General features: G+C 35.7%; 2 protein-coding genes across 3 annotated transcripts in view; one reads left to right on the top strand and one right to left on the bottom strand.

Annotated features, from left to right (window-relative positions):
- Window positions 1-12,169, top strand: part of LOC123676922 (scavenger receptor class B member 1-like) — a 52,260-nt gene extending 40,091 nt beyond the window's left edge. For both annotated transcript variants that reach the window (XM_045613249.1, XM_045613248.1), the window contains exons 7-11: window positions 1,247-1,487; window positions 3,224-3,370; window positions 3,453-3,571; window positions 11,166-11,294; window positions 11,539-12,169. In XM_045613249.1, coding sequence (XP_045469205.1) covers window positions 1,247-1,487; window positions 3,224-3,370; window positions 3,453-3,571; window positions 11,166-11,294; window positions 11,539-11,751 — 849 coding nt within the window. In that variant the 3' untranslated portion in view covers window positions 11,752-12,169. The remainder of the gene's footprint in view (window positions 1-1,246; window positions 1,488-3,223; window positions 3,371-3,452; window positions 3,572-11,165; window positions 11,295-11,538) is intronic.
- A 702-nt stretch (window positions 12,170-12,871) lies between these two features.
- Window positions 12,872-18,294, bottom strand: LOC123676921 (nicastrin). The gene is made up of 10 exons (XM_045613247.1): window positions 18,136-18,294; window positions 17,987-18,085; window positions 17,444-17,930; window positions 17,106-17,389; window positions 16,823-17,052; window positions 16,387-16,740; window positions 15,288-15,362; window positions 14,514-14,666; window positions 14,320-14,431; window positions 12,872-14,203 (listed from the first exon to the last, which is right to left on the bottom strand). The coding sequence occupies exons 1-10, from the start codon at window positions 18,194-18,196 to the stop codon at window positions 13,980-13,982; spliced, it is 2,079 nt and encodes a 692-aa protein (XP_045469203.1). The 5' UTR covers window positions 18,197-18,294; the 3' UTR covers window positions 12,872-13,979.

Below are 18,294 nucleotides of genomic sequence, written 5' to 3'. Positions count from 1 at the left end.
CAGGCCTGAGAAAAATTTTCATCTAAGAACTGACGCACCGGTTGAACGAAATGAAGTGGTGCTCCATCTTGTTGGAAAATGATCGTTTGATGGTTTTTTGCAATCTCCAATACTTGCACGAGGGTTGGATAAATAGCGTTCTCGAATATATCTAAATAAATTTGGCCAATGAGATTACCAGGTATAAAAAGAGGGCCGATTATGTGATTTCCATAAATACCCGCCCAAACATTTAATTTTCAGGCACGCTGAGTATGCACCTCACGAGATAATCTCGGATTTTCATCTGACCAATACCGACAGTTATGCCGATTTACAATTCCTTCAAGGTAAAAAACAACACTCGTCCGAAAAACAGAGATCGAACATGTACTTTTGATAACCGTTAATCATTTCACTGACCACTTCACAGAACTCAAGTCGGCGATCGGGATTATCCTCATTCAGTTCCTGAACCAATTGTATCATTTAAGGATGGAATATATGTTGTTTCAGGATTCTCATGATTGTTTATACGTGAAACACCTAACACCATATGGGTAGGACAATTTTCTAGTACTCACAGTCGTATTACTGCTACATGACCTAAGACAGCCACGTCCCTTCGTCTCTTTCATGCACCCTCTTTTTGTTTCCGACTGAACCGGTATCGTCAAATTTGGTAACCAGATGCACAACGTAAGCAGCGGATACATTTTTCCAGGATGTCGTTCGTTAAATTAAACGTGCAGAGTCGTTATTTGTGAAAAATAATGAGTTATCCTCTCATCCTTATTCAAAATCAAGAGGTTGTGCTCACCCATGTAAGAGGTTTGGCTAGTCTTTCTCGAACCAAATTTGTGTAGATGCGCCCTCTCCCAGGGAATTACTGTGTTTCGTCCGATATCGTTGACTCTCCAGTCAGGCAATCCAGTGATTTCTGCCTAAAACACAACCTTTCACACCATGGTGGAGAGTTGACTCTGCGGCAACGCGTTGACCCCTATAAATTCGCCAGAATAAGTGCAGCGCGAAACCCAGAACGCCATCTCCTGAGCAGGCAGAGTCACTATAAGGGGTTGCAGTTACGGTGATGATAATAGCGTAAAGGTTGTTTCCCGTCGTATTAGAAATTGACGGGTCCGAGTGATTTTCCACATTGTCATTTTAAAGTCGGAAAATCGAGGTGTTAAGTTTTCGTTGGACCACCTTGTATACTACCAACTGTTACGTAGAAACACTGATTCAAACTTTCGTTTTGTTCTAGATCTACGAAAACTTCTCGGACACAGTAACAGTTTACGTGGGTACCGAAAATGGAAACGAAAAGTTCTTTCTTATAGATAAATATGACGGTTCCGAATATCTCCCTAGTCATGGCGACAAATGCGAAGACAAAGTTGTCAATTCAACAGAAGGAGTCGCATATCCGCAATATTTGACGAAGAATTCCATCATCAGATATTGGCGAAAGACTTTATGTTTTGTTACGTCACTTCTTTTCGAGTGTAAGTTCACATATTTCTTCTGCGATATTTTTAATTGATAGTATTTTGGCGAGACCAAATTCACGTAGTTGCGCCCTCACCCTAATGATTATGCGTGATTCGTCCCGAGATCGCAGGTGGACTCTTCAGTTAGATAATTCAGCGATCTCTACCTGAGACACCGTCTCACGCCATCGTGGAGAGAGGTGACTCTGCTGCAACGCGGCGACCCCTATAAATACGCCGAGGTCAACGAGATAGCCAGGGTCAAAGTGATAACGCCACCTATCGAGCAGACAGAGTCACTACAGTATAAATTGTTGTTACTGCAATAGTTTGTCAAAATAAAGTATTGTACTTACTATTTTCTACCCATAAAGGTGTTTTAAACGATCAATGTTGAAAAACTCTTCTGATATCGAACTCTGTCTCCGTTTTTTCATATATTCACATACATAGATAGCTGCGTTATTGAAATCGTCTTGTGAAATGGAAAGGGCTTGCGTTGTTTATGCAATTTAAAATACTCTCATACCTAAAGAAAAGTAAATTGTTTTCTTTGTTTTCCTCAAAAACTATGAGAGCTATTAACATAAAATTTGCAAGGGGAATTTCATCCCACTACTGTGAAACAAAGCGAAACATTTTTTCTAATTGAAAATTACTTATGGTCGTCATTGTCACAAATGAAATCGATCAATTAGATCAGACTCAATAAAACCAGGCTCAATCTTATTGGCCAAACCACCGGATGTGATGCCAACTATTTTAGATTATGGAACGCCCTTTGAAACAGTAATTGATGACCGTTTCAATGCAATGAACTTTGTAAATTATGTGGACAAAAAGTTCTCCATATGGTATACTGATGGATCAAAATCAGAGAGGGGCACAGATATTTGAGTATATAGATCTCAAATGTGGATCTGTAAATTCCTGGCAAGTGAGCTCTCTACTTTTTAGACTGATGAAACAATAGCTGTGTACAAGTGCAATAAAGAATGTCTTGGTGTCCTGAGAGAAACTTCAAAGGGGCAAATATTTATATCACCACGAACAGCCAGGCCACGCTAAGGTCCCTGGAATCATAAAGCCAGGAGTTTCTGTTGACATGGCGGTGTCGTAATACCATACAGCAACTGGCCAGAGGCAATTAAGAAACTCTTCCATAGATACCGGGGCATTGAGGTTACGAACTTGCTAATAGAGCAGCAAAGTTAACACCTTTTGGCCCCGAGCCTTTCTGTAGGCTTAGAAAAGATGAATATAAGGCAGTGATTCAACAGGAGTTGGACAATATAATAACCTTCTGGAGAAACACTCCTGCTCTTGCTCATGCAAAGAAATTTGTGGAGCTTTCACTGATCTGTATATAGAAGCTCTTTAAACTGCCATGAGCTGAGCTTTGGTAAAGATGGGACTGCTGACAGGACACTGTCGGTGTAAATATTTTTCTACCGTATGGGTCAGTCAGCAGGTGAAATTTCTATGGAACGGAGATAAAAACAGATGCACACATAGTGTCCAATTTGACGTGTGCGAATTTGACTGGCCTAAGAACCACTCATATGAGAAAAACCTCAAAAAGTCACGAAGTTCTGAAGAAGATCAAATGAATTCAATCAAAATCGAAACGACTCGTTTCACATTCTCATTAAAGACATATGCCCAACTAGGAATTTTGGTCCATGATTTTTGAATCCGCTAAATTTGAAATGAAGACTGTACTGATGAATATCACATTTGCGTTTTCACAGATGAAAAAGAATTCTATGGTGTCAATACATACAAGTACACCTTGGCTAATAATACCTACGACAGAACTGAACCAGAAGAGAAGGATTGCTACAAGATGGATCCAGTATTGCCAAGTGGGTTAAGAGACACCTCCCAATGTTTCTGGGGTAAGGATAATGAATTATAAATCAAAAACAAATTCAAATAATTAAAGATTGTCCTTTCTATATATCATATTTTTATTCGTAGATTTTCCAATTGGAACTAGTTTCCCACATTTTCTTTATGGTGATCCAAAGCTCAAAGATTTTGTTGATGGACTACAACCAGAAAAATCGAAACATGAGTCTTATGTCTACGTCGAACCTGTAAGCAAATAAGTATTTCACTGATATCAGTATCTTTGAATAAACAAATCTATTTCTTTTAATGATATTTAATCGTAAGTGGATTTATAATCTTCAATTCAATCGATACTCAATGACAAAAATCTTGAACACCCTTCGAAAAGCTTAGTCTCCAGTAGATGAACACGAACTTAAAAATTCACAATACATAATTCGTTGTAGAAATTTCAACAGCTTACCTGTCGGTGTTACAATACAGCAACAATACGAGGCGTGTATTTAAAGTAAGGTCTCCATTTATTTTTTTCACATTAAATAACATTTATTTACTAAGTTTTGTATATTGCTGTAAAGCTTGAAATCTAAGCTATTTTTCTACGTAATCGCCATTCACTTCGATGAGCTTCCTCATTCGTACGACAAACTTTTGTATCCCCTCCTCGAACCACGATCCCGCCGCCTCGCACAAGAACGAAATGACCGCTTGCTTAGTATTGCAAGTTATTCACCAAAATTGAATGAATAGAGTCTCTACTGCACACATCTTGGAGTTTTTCGGCCAACTCATTGAGAGTCAACCTGCGATCTTTCTACCTCAACTTTCCGCACTGTTTCGTCCGAGTGTGACGGCCTGCCGCTGCGCTCCTCGCCGTGAACGTTTAGTCGGCCAGCAGAAAATCTCTACACCATTTTCGTTTTTCACGTCCATACGTTTCTCACTATACACTTCTTCTAATTGACGATGTATTTCTATAGGTGGAGTTTTTTTTTAGTGCAAAAACTTAATGACTGAACGTAACTCGCACCTGGCGGGAGCGACACCGGCACTTCCATTGCAAATAGCTGCTACGTCAAGACTGAGCGTCCTAATGAGCTCCACCAGGTGTCGATTGGTGGAGAAGGGCCTAACGTATACAACAGTGTTGCCGGATTTCATCTAGCGCTACTTGCGGCGAAACAATGGCCTTGGAGACCTTACATTAAATACACGCCTCGTACAATGCTATATATCATATAGAGTACCTCCTTGCACTGAGATGTGATGAAATGCAACCTATTGGCTGCAATAAAAATATCTTTAAGCGAGAAACTCCTTCCTAGGTGGGTGACTGGACAACTGGATAACACCCTCATGCCTAAACCATCGGATCTTATATCCTTTGCATTCGGGACTGTAAAAGTACTATGAATATCTTGAATCAATTCAGTAACAAATCATTCATGTAGTATTATATAGATAGTATCAAAAGAAGGGTACGAGTATGACATATATAAAACCAAACTGAGGCTATCGATGCGCTCAGGTAATGATTTCTATGTTATGTAAGAAAAAACCCTTGCTGTATCTATATGTGCGCAGAAATTTCTTAAAATGAAACGCAAAGGGATACTTGTCGAATAGATATTATCGCGGACGGTTATCTTTGAATATCGCTCTGCATGATAGTTCGAGTTTATGTTGATTACTTGGAAATCCGGGATTGAAAATCGATACTGGGTGAATCTAAGAGCTTTTCTAATGTATGAGGAACGGAATTAGAAATGAATCAATCATAATTCCGGGAAAATTTGACGGTGAATAGCGAGAATATCTCGGAACTGTTGAGTTTTTTTGCCGTCATCCTTTGTTATCGCAAAGCAGATGATGCATAGACATTAATGTGTAAAGAGTTCCATACACTGACAAGGTTTTCATTTCAAACTTCTTCGGATGGTGGTTTAGTGAGATTTTGGGAAATATATTTTCCTCAAACAGGCACGTACTGGTAGAGTATGAACTACACCTATGAATGCTGTAAGAAGAAAGAGAACAGTCACACTGTATGTATGAGATGTTTTAGTCATTTTCATCTGAGCTGTCTGGAAAGGAAGAAATCAGCTAAAGTAGTGGATGGAGGAAGTTGCTTATGTTCTATAGAATGCCAGAGAAGTTACAAACGTGAGGAGGAAGAGAAAGTTTTACAAGTGAAGAAACTGAAGGAGTATACCCAGAAAATTAAGAACTTGGAGGAGAACATTTTTCACATTGAAGAGGAGAACGAGATAAAGGTGAAAGAGTTGTCAGACCAAATGGATAAAATGAGTCTGTTGGGTATTGAACGGGAAAACCAAATAAGAACTCTTAGAAGGAATAGTGAAACTTTCGAAAACGAAGTTTTTCTATCGGAGAGTGAATATGAGGCGAAGATAAAGGCATTAGAGAAGAGTGAGAAAGAACTGCACGAAAAATTGCAGGCTTCTGAGAATATGGTCGCTAGTATACTGGAGGATTTGAATGCCAGCAGAGAGATTGAAAAGGAGTTAAGGGATGAGGTAAACAAATTGAAAATTACAAATCAGACCCTTGTCAGTAAAATAAAGGATCTTGATGAAGAAAATGAAAGGAATAGAGAAGATGTACAGGCCAAATCAGAGGAGATTGAAAAACTAAATGAAGACTTGAAACAATTGAAGAAAGAAGAACAAAATTTTGAGAAGGCCCCAACCCATAAAAACGATCGAGAGGAACAGGGACAATATATGTGTGAAGGAGGAATTTCGGATGAGAATTTGCTGAAACTGGAAAAAAGATTATATGGGAGATTACTATTACAGTTACGAGAGAATTTATTACCTGAAATAGAAGGTAAGAAGACAAAACCAAAGGATGTTGACGACTGCAAAAAGGCACACTCCAAAGATAAAGATGATGGTGAAAAAACACAACCCAAAAAGAAAGATGACAACAAAACAGCTCCAACTAAAAACTACGCTGATGTGATCAAAAAATCTGAGACCAAGAATGTTAACAACAAACAGGAATATATAACACCACGAATAGTTATAAATGAAGAACAGACCGTTTTATCTGAAAAAGAAGATCACCTGAGGAAGAATAAGGTTAGAGAAGATTCTTGGACAACAGTGGGAAATCAAAGGAAGAGGTCACGAAATAGGAGTGCGATAGAGGGAAATAGTGACATTGTTAACCTGCCACCAGATGCAGTTTTCACCAGTGCTGAAAAGAAAGCCTGGCTTTATGTGGGCAGAGTGAGCTTAAAGGCAACGGAGGATAACATCAAAAACTTCCTTGTCCAAAAATTTCCAAACAGGGAGTTCACAGTTAATATGTTGCCCAAAAGAGAGGATGCTGGTAGTATCGCTTTCAAGGTTTCAACCGACATCTCGTTGATCAATGAATTACAGAAACCAGAAATATGGCCTCAGGGAGTTCTCGTCAGAAGATATCAGTTTTTTCGGCAGAGAATGTCTAACTAGTATAGCTAGACAACCAGAGAAGAAAAGAGAAGAATACCCCGAAAATGAAATAACAGTAATCCATCAGAATTTACAATCGATAGGAAATTGTGTAGATGAATTGAACGAGTTCCTACAGGCCCAAAACAAGTGTACATTCCTATGCGTCACAGAACACTGGAAAACCGCAAGTCAACTTCCGATCTATAAAATTGAACACTACAACCTGGCTGCAAGTTTCTGCAGAACCTTAGAGAACAAACATGGGGGGAGTGCCATATATGCCAGAGATGGTTTATTAGGGAAAGTAAGAAAAGAAGCCACAGAGAACTCAGTAGAAAATCACATTGAGATTTCAGCTTGCGAATTTAAGATCAACAAGACAAAGATCATTGTATCAGCAGTATACAGACCACCAAGTGGAGATTTCGAGACATTCCTACAAAGACTAGAAAAACTGGTAGCACTCTTCACAAATGAGGCTAATAAAACGGTGATAATAGCGGGTGATTTCAACGTAAACTTTGTCAGCAAGGATAGCATTGAAAGATTACAAATGTGCTCAATGCTCAATTCCTATGGTGTATACCATACAATTAGCGAAAACACTCGCATAACTGAAACAGCAGCATCTTGTGTGGACAATGTTCTAGTTAACAGGTGTAGTATTTCGGGGGAAATCCTTCACTCACAGATTTCTGACCATACCGCACAAAAACTTACAGTTACTATTGGCAAGACAGAGACCAAAAAAGTAATGAGGAGAATTTTCAATCAAGAAAACATTGATACTTTTCTAAATGCCTTAGGAAGTTTAGAATGGATGGAAATTCGCGAAATAGATGAAAGAGACGTTAATGGACAATGGGAATGGTTTATGAAGTTGTATCTGGCATGTTTCAATGGATGTTTCCCACTCAAGAGGATCACACTAGGAAGTAGGCAAAGGAGAAGAATGGATCCAGAGGTGGCAGAGTGCAAAAACAGACTGGATATTCTCTATACAGTAAGTAGTGTTAATAGAATGTATAGGAATATTTATCGAGAGACTAAGAAGGAGTACAACAGGAAGCTGAAAGAAAGCAGGTCCAAACGATACCAAAAAAGATTGGTCGAATCAGATAACAAACAGAGAACCACATGGAATATAGTAAAGGATATCAGAGGGACAGTAAACACGAGAGATAAACAAGTTGATGGAGATCCCAAGACTGTGGCTGACCGTTTTAATGATTTTTTAATAACTTCAATCAGAGACCTGGTATCAACAATGAATCCACAATCCTATACAAGTAAAATCAAGAGGAACAGTATATCCATATTCCTACACCCTGCAACTCCAGAGGAGGTGATGAAGGTCGTTAAAAACCTAAAAAACAAGATGAGTGCAGGTAGTGATGAGGTCCCAACAAGGATAATGAAATTGAGTATAGAAAGCATAGTGGACATTGTGACATATATTCTGAATAATTCCTTGAAGTGTGGACTCTTCCCGGATGGTTTGAAGTTGGCCAAGATAAGACCAGTTTATAAAAAGGGTGATCAAGAAAAACTGGAAAACTATAGACCGATCAGTCTGTTGTCTTGCTTCTCAAAGATCTTTGAATCTGTTATGTGTAACCGCATAATAGATTTTTTTACTACAACCAACCTACTGAGTAAAACACAGCATGGCTACCAAAAAGGAAAATCGTGCCAGACTGCAATATTCCAATTCACACAGAACATCATTGAGGCACTGGAGAAAAGTGAAGTTGCTATGGCCCTGTTTTTTGACTTGACCAAGGCGTTTGACTGCTCGGATCATTTCATACTACTCGATAAACTTGAGAGATACGGCATTAGAGGTCCTGCTCTAGCATGGTTTGAATCATATCTGTCGGATAGGAAACAATTTGTACGGGTGGATAAAGAAGGTGAGACAGGTTTATCAGAAATCAGGACTATTAATACTGGCGTAGCACAAGGTGGAGTGGCTGGACCCTTGCTGCTCATTGTTTATCTGAATGACATTGCTGAAATCTTGGAGGAAACTGACTGTTTCAGTCTTACTAACTACTCAGATGACACGAATATCCTTATCAGACAAAAACTCTTTCCAGACCTACTTAATTCAGCTGGCAACATACTGAAACAAATGAAAGAATGGTTTAGTTCAAACAAACTATTCCTCAATGACGAGAAGACGAATGCGATGATAATCAGAACAAATCGCCCTGGTTATGCGCTACCTACGGAGATCGTATTGAACAAGGAAAAAATGAAGTTGACAAACAGCACCAAATTCTTGGGTATGACTCTTGATTGCTGTCTGAGCTGGAACTGCCACGTCGAGGAAACTATTAATAAATTGAATAGGGTGAGCTACTGCATACGTATCCTGAGGAGATATGTAGATGACATTACGATTAAAATGGTATACCATGCTAACTTCGAGTCAGTCTTCCGATATGGGATAGTTTTTTATGGAAATAGCAGAGACATCAAACAAATCTTTGTCGTGCAAAAACGGGCCATTAGAACCATGGCAGGAATAGGATACAGAGAGTCATGCAGAGGGCATTTTAGAAGAGCAAAAATCCTGACCCTGAGTGGAGTGTACATCCAGGAATGCCTGCTGTTCTTCTATAAAAATAGGGAACTTTTTAAGGAGTATGAACCCCAAAATGTTTATGAAACAAGAACAAATAACTATTCATACCCAATCCATCACCTAACGATGACGAAAAAGACTGCCCTGTATAGCTGTTTAAGGTTGTTCAACAGATTGCCAAATAAAATAAAAATAGCTGGTCCTATTAATAGGTTTAAAAAAGAGGTCCATACGTTGCTGATGGACCTTGAACCGTATACAGTGGAAGAGTATTTGTTGGGGAGACTGGCATAGCGCTCACCGATTCTTGATTTATGACATCAATTTTGTTTAATAATTTGCTTATTTATGTACTCAGGTTATTCCTCAAAATAAAGATTATTTTTATGTTTATGTTATGTTACTTGAATACATCACTACAGAGAGCCAGACCATGTTGACAGCCTTGGGGAATCCCATAGCCAGAAGGTCATGATGCACTGGGAATGCTATAAAGCAACTGTCAATGATTCAATAACATGACAATATCAGAACATTAGCGAAAATAGCCTCAAGGATAACAACTTCTGGATCTTATCTGAATTTGGAAAAACACTAAAAGTTTGCTGTTGTCCCGCAATGGAAGCAATAGGAGAACACTCTCGAAAATAAAAAAGTTCCTTGGAATATTCGCCCACAGAATCTACACTCGTCGTTTTCTGTAAGACCCATTCTCATGAGGTGATTCCTTAGGCGAAAATCCCCTGTGAGGAATCCAGTGAGGAAATGTAGTATATTTTTACTAAGATCCAGATAATTCTTGGATCTCGCAGAGTCAAAGTTTCGAAGAAACTTTTTGGAGTAATCCAAACCAGAAAGATTCCGCCAGAGTGTTTCTCTTTCGGTTTATTTCCTTCTCCTTGAAACTCTTTCTTGGAGGTACATTTCTCTATGCCATAGAAAGGTTTCGGGCCAATCAAAGGTGTTCGTGCTCCTTTTCTGGCAAGTGTGTTACTTGGCCTCTTCATTCCCTCTAATTCCCGAGTGTCCGCCGTCCGGGAACCCAGACGCTCCTGCAGATGCAACAATCTGTGCTTTGAGTCATTGTAGGACTACTGAGAAGCCACTGTGGGTACTAGTATTTTCTGAGTGGATTGGGCCTATCACCAGATAATATTTGCAGACTTTGTGGATAGGATAAAACATAAGTGTCGATAAGTTTTAAACTTCACTCTGGCATCTAGGATGGATCATGTGAAACGCCATTCCATACGGGGTATATTATTTTAAAAATACGCAAAAAAGAGTCGATATTTTATACACCATGAAGATTAAACTGACTTGTATCAACATTTCTTTGCACTTCTACATGAGTTTTTCACTTCTTATCAATCATTCATCTATCTAAACCAATTCATTGAAAATTTAACAAAAATAGATTAGAACAGTATTTCATATAACTACTTAAATATTTTGCGTTGTATTATTGAGGGTAGTTCAAGATTTAAGACGTTATGTTCCAATCATCAAAGTGAAAAGAAACTGCGATACTATAATTATATCGAGGAGTGTATGTCCTATCTAATTGAACTTATTTTCTGACTTTGATTTTAATTCATAATCTTTGATAACTGATACCAATACTTCTTCATCTTAATTTAAGATCTAAGGTTTGTGAATTCTACTCTACTCCTCAGTAGAGGAATTAACCAATTGAAGACCTTTTTCAATGTATATTTTAACTATTTTTCTGGACAAGTGTTACAGAGTACAATTCATTAAACATATACCTCATTTGTGTTCAAGACGATTGGTATTCCAATAACCTCTCGAGCAAGATCGCAGAGCAATCTGATATTGAGGAAACTAGAGGGCTTCAACGGAGACATCGATAAGTTTAGTGAGCAAGTGATACCAATGTTCTGGGCAGATTACGTTAGTATTTTTCGAAAATCAAAAAGATTCATAGTTGCTCCATTTAGATAATTTTTGTACAATCATAATTCACTTTTATGTATATCCACTATATAAGAGTGTATATATGTGTCTATATGTATTTACATATTTTATACAATTTTGTTGATGTTGTTTCAATGAGTTCGCACCTTTTCAGCTAATGACCTTAGTTGTCGATGCTGCATTGCTAAATGCACTAAACTAATTCACTTATCGGTTTCAGCATCAAGTTGGGCTACCCTGGTATATAGTGAGTATGATGTATTTCACAGTGAAAATCCTGCCAATTTTCCAAAGAGTATGGACAGCTTTGTTATTTATATCAGCCGTGCTTCTTATAAATTCGGCAACCAAGGAACACGCCGAATCTAGGAAGAGCTACTTGATGAAGAACAAAGTGATACAATACGAACGAGAGGTTTTTCTTAAAGCATAGCACAGTTTTTAAAATATCAGTGCAAATTGTACCAAAGCCAAACTACGAGAGTGATGCAAAAGATTCCTAAGTCTTAATTTATTAAAAAAATAGAATAATAACAGACACATTTTTTCTGGTGTTGCGTTACTGTGTTTGATCTTCAACAGGCCTTTTATATTTTTCTATTTTTATAAAATAGGGTAACTCAAGTATTCCTTTCATCGATACAAGATATCGAAAATAATTGTGAGGAAATAAATGTAACCATCAAATTTTGATCATCTCTGGTAATGTATACCAGAGTTGAGTTTCCTACAATTGAATGTGATATAGACATAGAATGCTTAATGTTAAATGGAATCAGTCTAGAAATAGAAGTCCACTTAAACTGTAAATAAACCAAAGTAAATATAAGGCAATAAAAGAATTTCATTTAGCTTCCTTTTTTGTTTGTCCCAATCATACATGACTTATATATATTTAAATAAGTACCCCTCCTGTATCCGCCTCTGCTTCAACCTGTATTTCAATTTCCAAATTATAGAATCAATTTTCTCTAATTCTGTGGTTATTCCGTTCATTCTTCCACATCTTGTAGAACAAAATCGTGCGGGAAACGCAGTTTTCATGGTAATATTTTATCATTCTATGTTGGTACTCCGAACTTTCCGCCACGGCTTTATCTGTCAATTCATCAATTTGCCTTAAAGAAATCAGTTCTGCCAACCAACATTTTTCAATGCAAAAATCACTAAAATATATTTATGGAAATATTTCATTAATTTCAATGAAAATGCAATGAATTAGAGAAAATAATGTATAATACTCGTACAGAAGGCTCATTCAAGGCACTCGTTCATTCCAAAACTCGCCACTTCGTGGCTCGTTTTTGAATTTTGAACTCGTGGAAGAATATCAATGCCTTCTGCACTTGTATTATAAATAACTATTTCATATTTAACCTATAGCCAAGCATATTATATATATTGGGCCATATAATTTCTAGTTTCAAGACTCTTCCTAAAAATACCTAGGAAAATAAAAGAAATTAAGAGGGATTACCACCACGTGGTTTTTCGCGTATCAGTCAAACTTAGGTACCCATTCATTACCCCACTTTGCTTGAATAAAAATAACGTTTCAGTTTCATCGGTTTAATTCTGAAATTTCTTTGTAGAAAAAATTCACAATTGTTAAAAATCGAGATTACTTTTGAATTGAATGCAGAATAAATTAATTAAAATGTTATACTACCTACATAATGTACATTAAGACAGTTCATGTTTCTTAGGAAATAAAAGGATTGTCTCTGTGAAAACACTATTGTATATACATATGTACATCAGATAATGTATTATAATCATGCAATGTCATAAACTGCTAAATTATAAGATGTACAGAAAAATAAAGAATTGATGTACAAAATTCACATGATTTTGACAAAATAGTTGAAGTTCAAAATTATTTAAGGAAATTGAATAGTCACAATCATTGATTTACAAAATTGACTCAACCAAAATCACACAAACCCTTCTTTCCTGAAATACTCTTCACGCATTCACTGATCCATCTAATAGCAAGAAAATATTGATAATACACAAGATATCGAAATCTTTGCATTTAATAAATTAGTCGTAAGTAATTAAATCTAACATGATAGTAAATTATTCAGTTTCTTCATTGAATGAAACTCACAATTGAATAAAATTTATCTAAATATATAGGAGGAATGTGATACAAAACTCCTGGAAATAGGAAATACTTGATATTTTCATTAAAACATATTGATATTCAAATCTGTTTCACTGGTCCTCAAGCTGTGATTACCTATTATTGATTAAAACATATTTGAAGTTAAAGAGTTTTGAACTATTTTCCCATAAATGTTTCTTCTGTAGTTAATGAGTTAACACCGGCAATTAAATAGTTTATACTTTAAATCATATGAATTATAAATTGAAAAATTAGATTTCTATATGCTAACAGAGGAGGAATTATAGAAATCAAAATTTCTTGATTCAACAAGTGAAAAATTTAAATTCACACAACTTAAAGATAAATAAAGAGGAAAAAATTAATCAGTCTTGAAATAATTTTGAGCATTAAACCTAGAAACGAGAATTCAGTAAAAAAAATTCTGTTAATTCTTTGGTTACATTTACGCCTTCAACCATCTAAGAAACGCAAGAATTGCCATCAAGATCAATTTGCTGATTTTCAGAACTCAAAGAATGGTAAAGGTACTGCTAACAATCCACAGGGATCGGTTGAACCTGTTCTGCGGTGAAAAGTATGTGAGATCTGGATTTAATTAAATAAACCAAGACGAAAGAGAATATGAACGAGATGCAACCAATTGCCATTGTCATACTTTCCTGCGCTACAGTTGGTTTAAGGAAGAGTCTCATGCTTATGTCACCCCAAGTAGACTCTGTCCAACTGCTGTATAGGTTAGAAGACCAGTCGTAATCTGAAAAAGTAATTCAAACACTGATAACATTGTCTACTGAATAAATTCCTTCTATTAACAATGTGAGAAAAACAATTTTATCATTCAATAACTGAAAGAATACACCCAGTTCTTACCTTCTATTATGAATGCTGGACTTACAGCTTCGGTGAAATTCATAACCATTCTGAAGCATTTCGTAGTATTGAGGTTATCCATACTCACAGACATATTATAGAAACGGAAAGCCTGAAAATCAATATAAAATTAGAAATAATGGTTTTTAATGTCTGAAAATTAAGAGAATAATATATTTTTCCACATCACTCACATAATTTTTCGAAAAATTAGTACAATTTTGTGTGGAATTTCCAACTATGTCACCAGTAAACCACCCTAGAAGGAATCCCATGAGAGTGGTTGCATCACTTGGTGATCCATCAATGCCCACATACAAACTCAAAGTGGTATTATCTTGAATTTTCTGCAAAACATATTTATAGGTATTTTAATTCTTTTAATATTATTAGTGATAATAATTAATTGCTCCCAAAGTTTGGACCTTTCAAGTATCGAATTTCAGAAGATGCCTACTGCAGTTGTAGACAAAATTATATATAGATGAATTCTTAAACACCCAGAATAGAAATTCTCTGTTGCTTTGAAATTATTCTTCTTAGATTAACCAATATCATTGAACTGTTATTTATATGTTCTTTGAGGTGCTGAATACGAACCTGAGGTTAACCACCATTATTTCGTGATGGAAAATTGAAAACAATTCAAAAAAATTTTAAAATTTCATTTTTTGGCAGTTTTTTGGATATAACTTAGAAAATATCAATGAATGAATTTTCCATTCAAAAACAAAGTGAAAAAACGCTATAAAGTTAAATTTTTTACCTTTTTTGCAATTATTTCAATGTTCTGTTTCAAAATTTTGGTGGGAAACCTCAGATTTGGATTTACCACTCCAAAAATCATATTATTTCTCTATATAATCTCTTTTCATTGGTAGTTCGAAGCTACGAAAATGTTGATCACTCATTCATATAAGAAAAACCAGAGCAAACCATCTTGTTGATAACTGTGGATCTTTACTAACCTGTGGTTGTTTGCCGATAGCTTGGTGTAATTTACAGTTTTGATCCTCTAGATAACAATGCAGAAGTTCATTAACCTAAAAGATGAAAAAATCTCAATTTTATCCAAAGCCACAAAAACTTTTATGTTATTGAGAAGCAACATATGCAGACTGTTACAGACAGAAGCAGATCCAGGGGGGTAAAGGGGGTAATTACCTCCCCCTAGTCTCGTCGAAATATTCACAGTTTTAGAGCCGAATCAGCATTCAACCAAGAGTAAATGATTTTAGCTGCATCCTTAACAAATATGAACGAATACCAGTGATCAGAAATGAGAAGTTAAAGCATTTGCTCCAAGTTCATTCATATGAATCCATCACTGAACTTTTTCTGACTGAATTTTAAAATTATTTTTCTTAATTTTCTCAACTTATTTTCACTTTTTTGTTATGTTATTTTGACTTATTTAATTTTTGTGATTGTACAGTGAATGTATATTTTGAAAACGTATTTTGTTAGGTTTTTACATATGCAGGATTTTTTTTGTTCAATTTATCATTGATATAATTGAAAAAATATATACATATCCTTTCAATTATATCCATGTTGAGTAGATATTGTTGACTGGAAATATATTTTCATCTTATTTTAGTGACATACCTAATCATATTATTTGTTTTTTTATGTACAACAGACCTTCAAAGGAAAGATCAAGATGAATGCTATTTATTTTCTACAGAACTAACACAGCAAAAATTATTAAATTTGGTTTGACTCTTGTTACTTAAGTGATCAAACTAAGGGCTTCGAGGGTGAATTACACAACTCTTCTGTACCTTGATATTTTCCAATTATGAGACACCATTTCTATAATGAGAAGTTTTCAAATCTATTTTTCTTGAAAAATGTGCATCCGAACGAAAAAAGAGAAGACTATGCATTTTTAGTATAGAGTTGAGCTTTTTAAATGTTTACTGTGAATTATCAATCCACAAATGTAAACTCCAACAACATTCGGGCAGTTGTTTTGGCAAGTATATCTATGAGATTTATAGGAGGGCCACTTACTTGGTACCCCCATTCATAAGTTATCACTTGAGAGATAGATCAAATACTTACCAATTGCAAAAATTCAGATTCATCAGTTTCATCTTGCCAAACTTTTCCCGTGATTAACTGAAAGACACTTTTTGAGACTGTATTTGCAACCTGATACAGATGTTTCTGGAGGCTATCAATAGGTACATCAGTGGTGTTGTAATACTTATAGTTTATATTATTCCTATTGTCAAAAATTGAATTATAAAACCTATTTGCGTATTCTCCCTTGTGGTTGGTTAGAACAATTGTTGAGATATTTGGGTACTTCTTCAGGAAAGTTTGCACAGATGATGGTGGCAGAGTTCCATCCGATGGTTCAAATATTGTAGGAAACCTCGTATTGGATACCAGAAGATTTGTAAAATTGTCATTCTGAAGTAAAAAAGCAAGTTAGTATAAGTACCAAAGATTCTTGAAAATTCTAAATTTGTGTTACATTGGAAATTCTTCTTACCATTTGATCTACTTTATAACGGTGGGCATAAACAGTCCCATCTCCACGACTCAGCTGACTTAATTCGACGAACAACAATATATCAGTAGCTTTTATAACAGGTAAAAATATGGATGTTCCATTTTCGGTTTCAACTGGAAAATTTCCTTTCTCCATATCATAAACCAATCTTTGAGAACCAATATAGTCAAAAGTTTCGCCATTGAAGAGGATGAATAGTATATTTGTATCTGAAAAAAGGTCTATGAAAAACCTAGGACACTTAAAATGAAACAATACTAACTGTAATTTCCATCATTTTTTGGCAACATTTTCTTCAATATCTTTGCCGTTGTTAGAAGTGTGACAACACCCGTCACAGGACTTTCTGCACCAGATGTTCTATCAAATAGTGAAGCTGTATCACTTCTTGCAGATATAATGATGTACTTCTGCCCAAGAATGGGTTTCACCTCCTCAGTTTTATTATTGTATTCAGAAAGGGGAAACAGTGTCGCCCATACATTTTTGTCCCCTAAGGGATCACATACTCTCATAGGATTTAAATTTGTTACAATATTAGACCTCCTGAATATGTTTTCCTTTAAATCTTTATATTTTCAACAAAAAATATTCACTTACCTTATACATGTTGGGGTATTTTTCGCACCATACATAAATGAATTTAATTGGACCGAACACAATGGTCTATCTTTCTGAGTTTCAAATGAAAAATTATTGAATTTTTGGAAACAGTCTTTTGCAGCCTGAATTTCATTGACATCATCGACATAGAATATTGGGAATCTCATATCTTCAAAAATGAGGCCAGTTCCCTCAGGATTCCACATTCCATGTCTTTCATCTTTACTACATGTATTTGGGACTCCAAAATTTTCATTTGGACATTGTAAATCATGTGAGAAAGAAGTTATTGTTTCATTGTTCATATATAAAACTAATCCTGCTATTTTTGAACTATTTTTGAGTACTGTTATGAGACCTCTCGTTAGAAAATCAACTGGAAGTAGAGGTACATAAGGTCCTGCTGTACCATTTCTTAATATAAATTCCAAGTCATCTTGTTTCGTGCAGTAGTGTATAACACCTTTGGTTCCACCTCTGACAGCTAGAGTGAGTCAGAAGATAAATATTTATCAAGGTGAAGAAATACTGATGACTTACAAGAACAGCCTGTTTGGTGAGTAGCATTTAATCTTCTAAAACATAATGTAGTGGCTTTAAAATTAATATACATTCGGTCTTTAGTCCTTTCTCCATTGCCTAAAATTTTAGTGTTTCATAATGAAATTAACGAAAAGAAACGAACTTACAATAATGAAAGGATAATATTGAAGTAAATAAAAATATCAGCCCATATTTTACTAATGACATGGTACTCAAATTTTCCGCATAGGTTACTAATTAATTATTGTTTGAAAAGTGACAGCAAATTTTCTGACAATTGTTACTTGTCAATAATAATAAAGGTA

This window comes from Harmonia axyridis, chromosome 3 (genome assembly GCF_914767665.1).
Source record: "Harmonia axyridis chromosome 3, icHarAxyr1.1, whole genome shotgun sequence".
NCBI lineage: Eukaryota > Metazoa > Arthropoda > Insecta > Coleoptera > Coccinellidae > Harmonia > Harmonia axyridis.
This window is presented reverse-complemented; position numbering and strand designations above follow the sequence as displayed.

Excerpts from the sequence above, each read along its gene's own strand:
- LOC123676921 (XM_045613247.1), bottom strand. The coding sequence starts at position 18,196 with ATGTCATTAGTAAAATATGGGCTGATATTTTTATTTACTTCAATATTA. Across the intron at positions 18,086-18,135 it reads AATATTATCCTTTCATTATT|GCAATGGAGAAAGGACTAAA; the intron begins GTAAGTTCGTTT and ends CTAAAATTTTAG. Across the intron at positions 14,204-14,319 it reads TCCAGCATTCATAATAGAAG|ATTACGACTGGTCTTCTAAC; the intron begins GTAAGAACTGGG and ends TTACTTTTTCAG.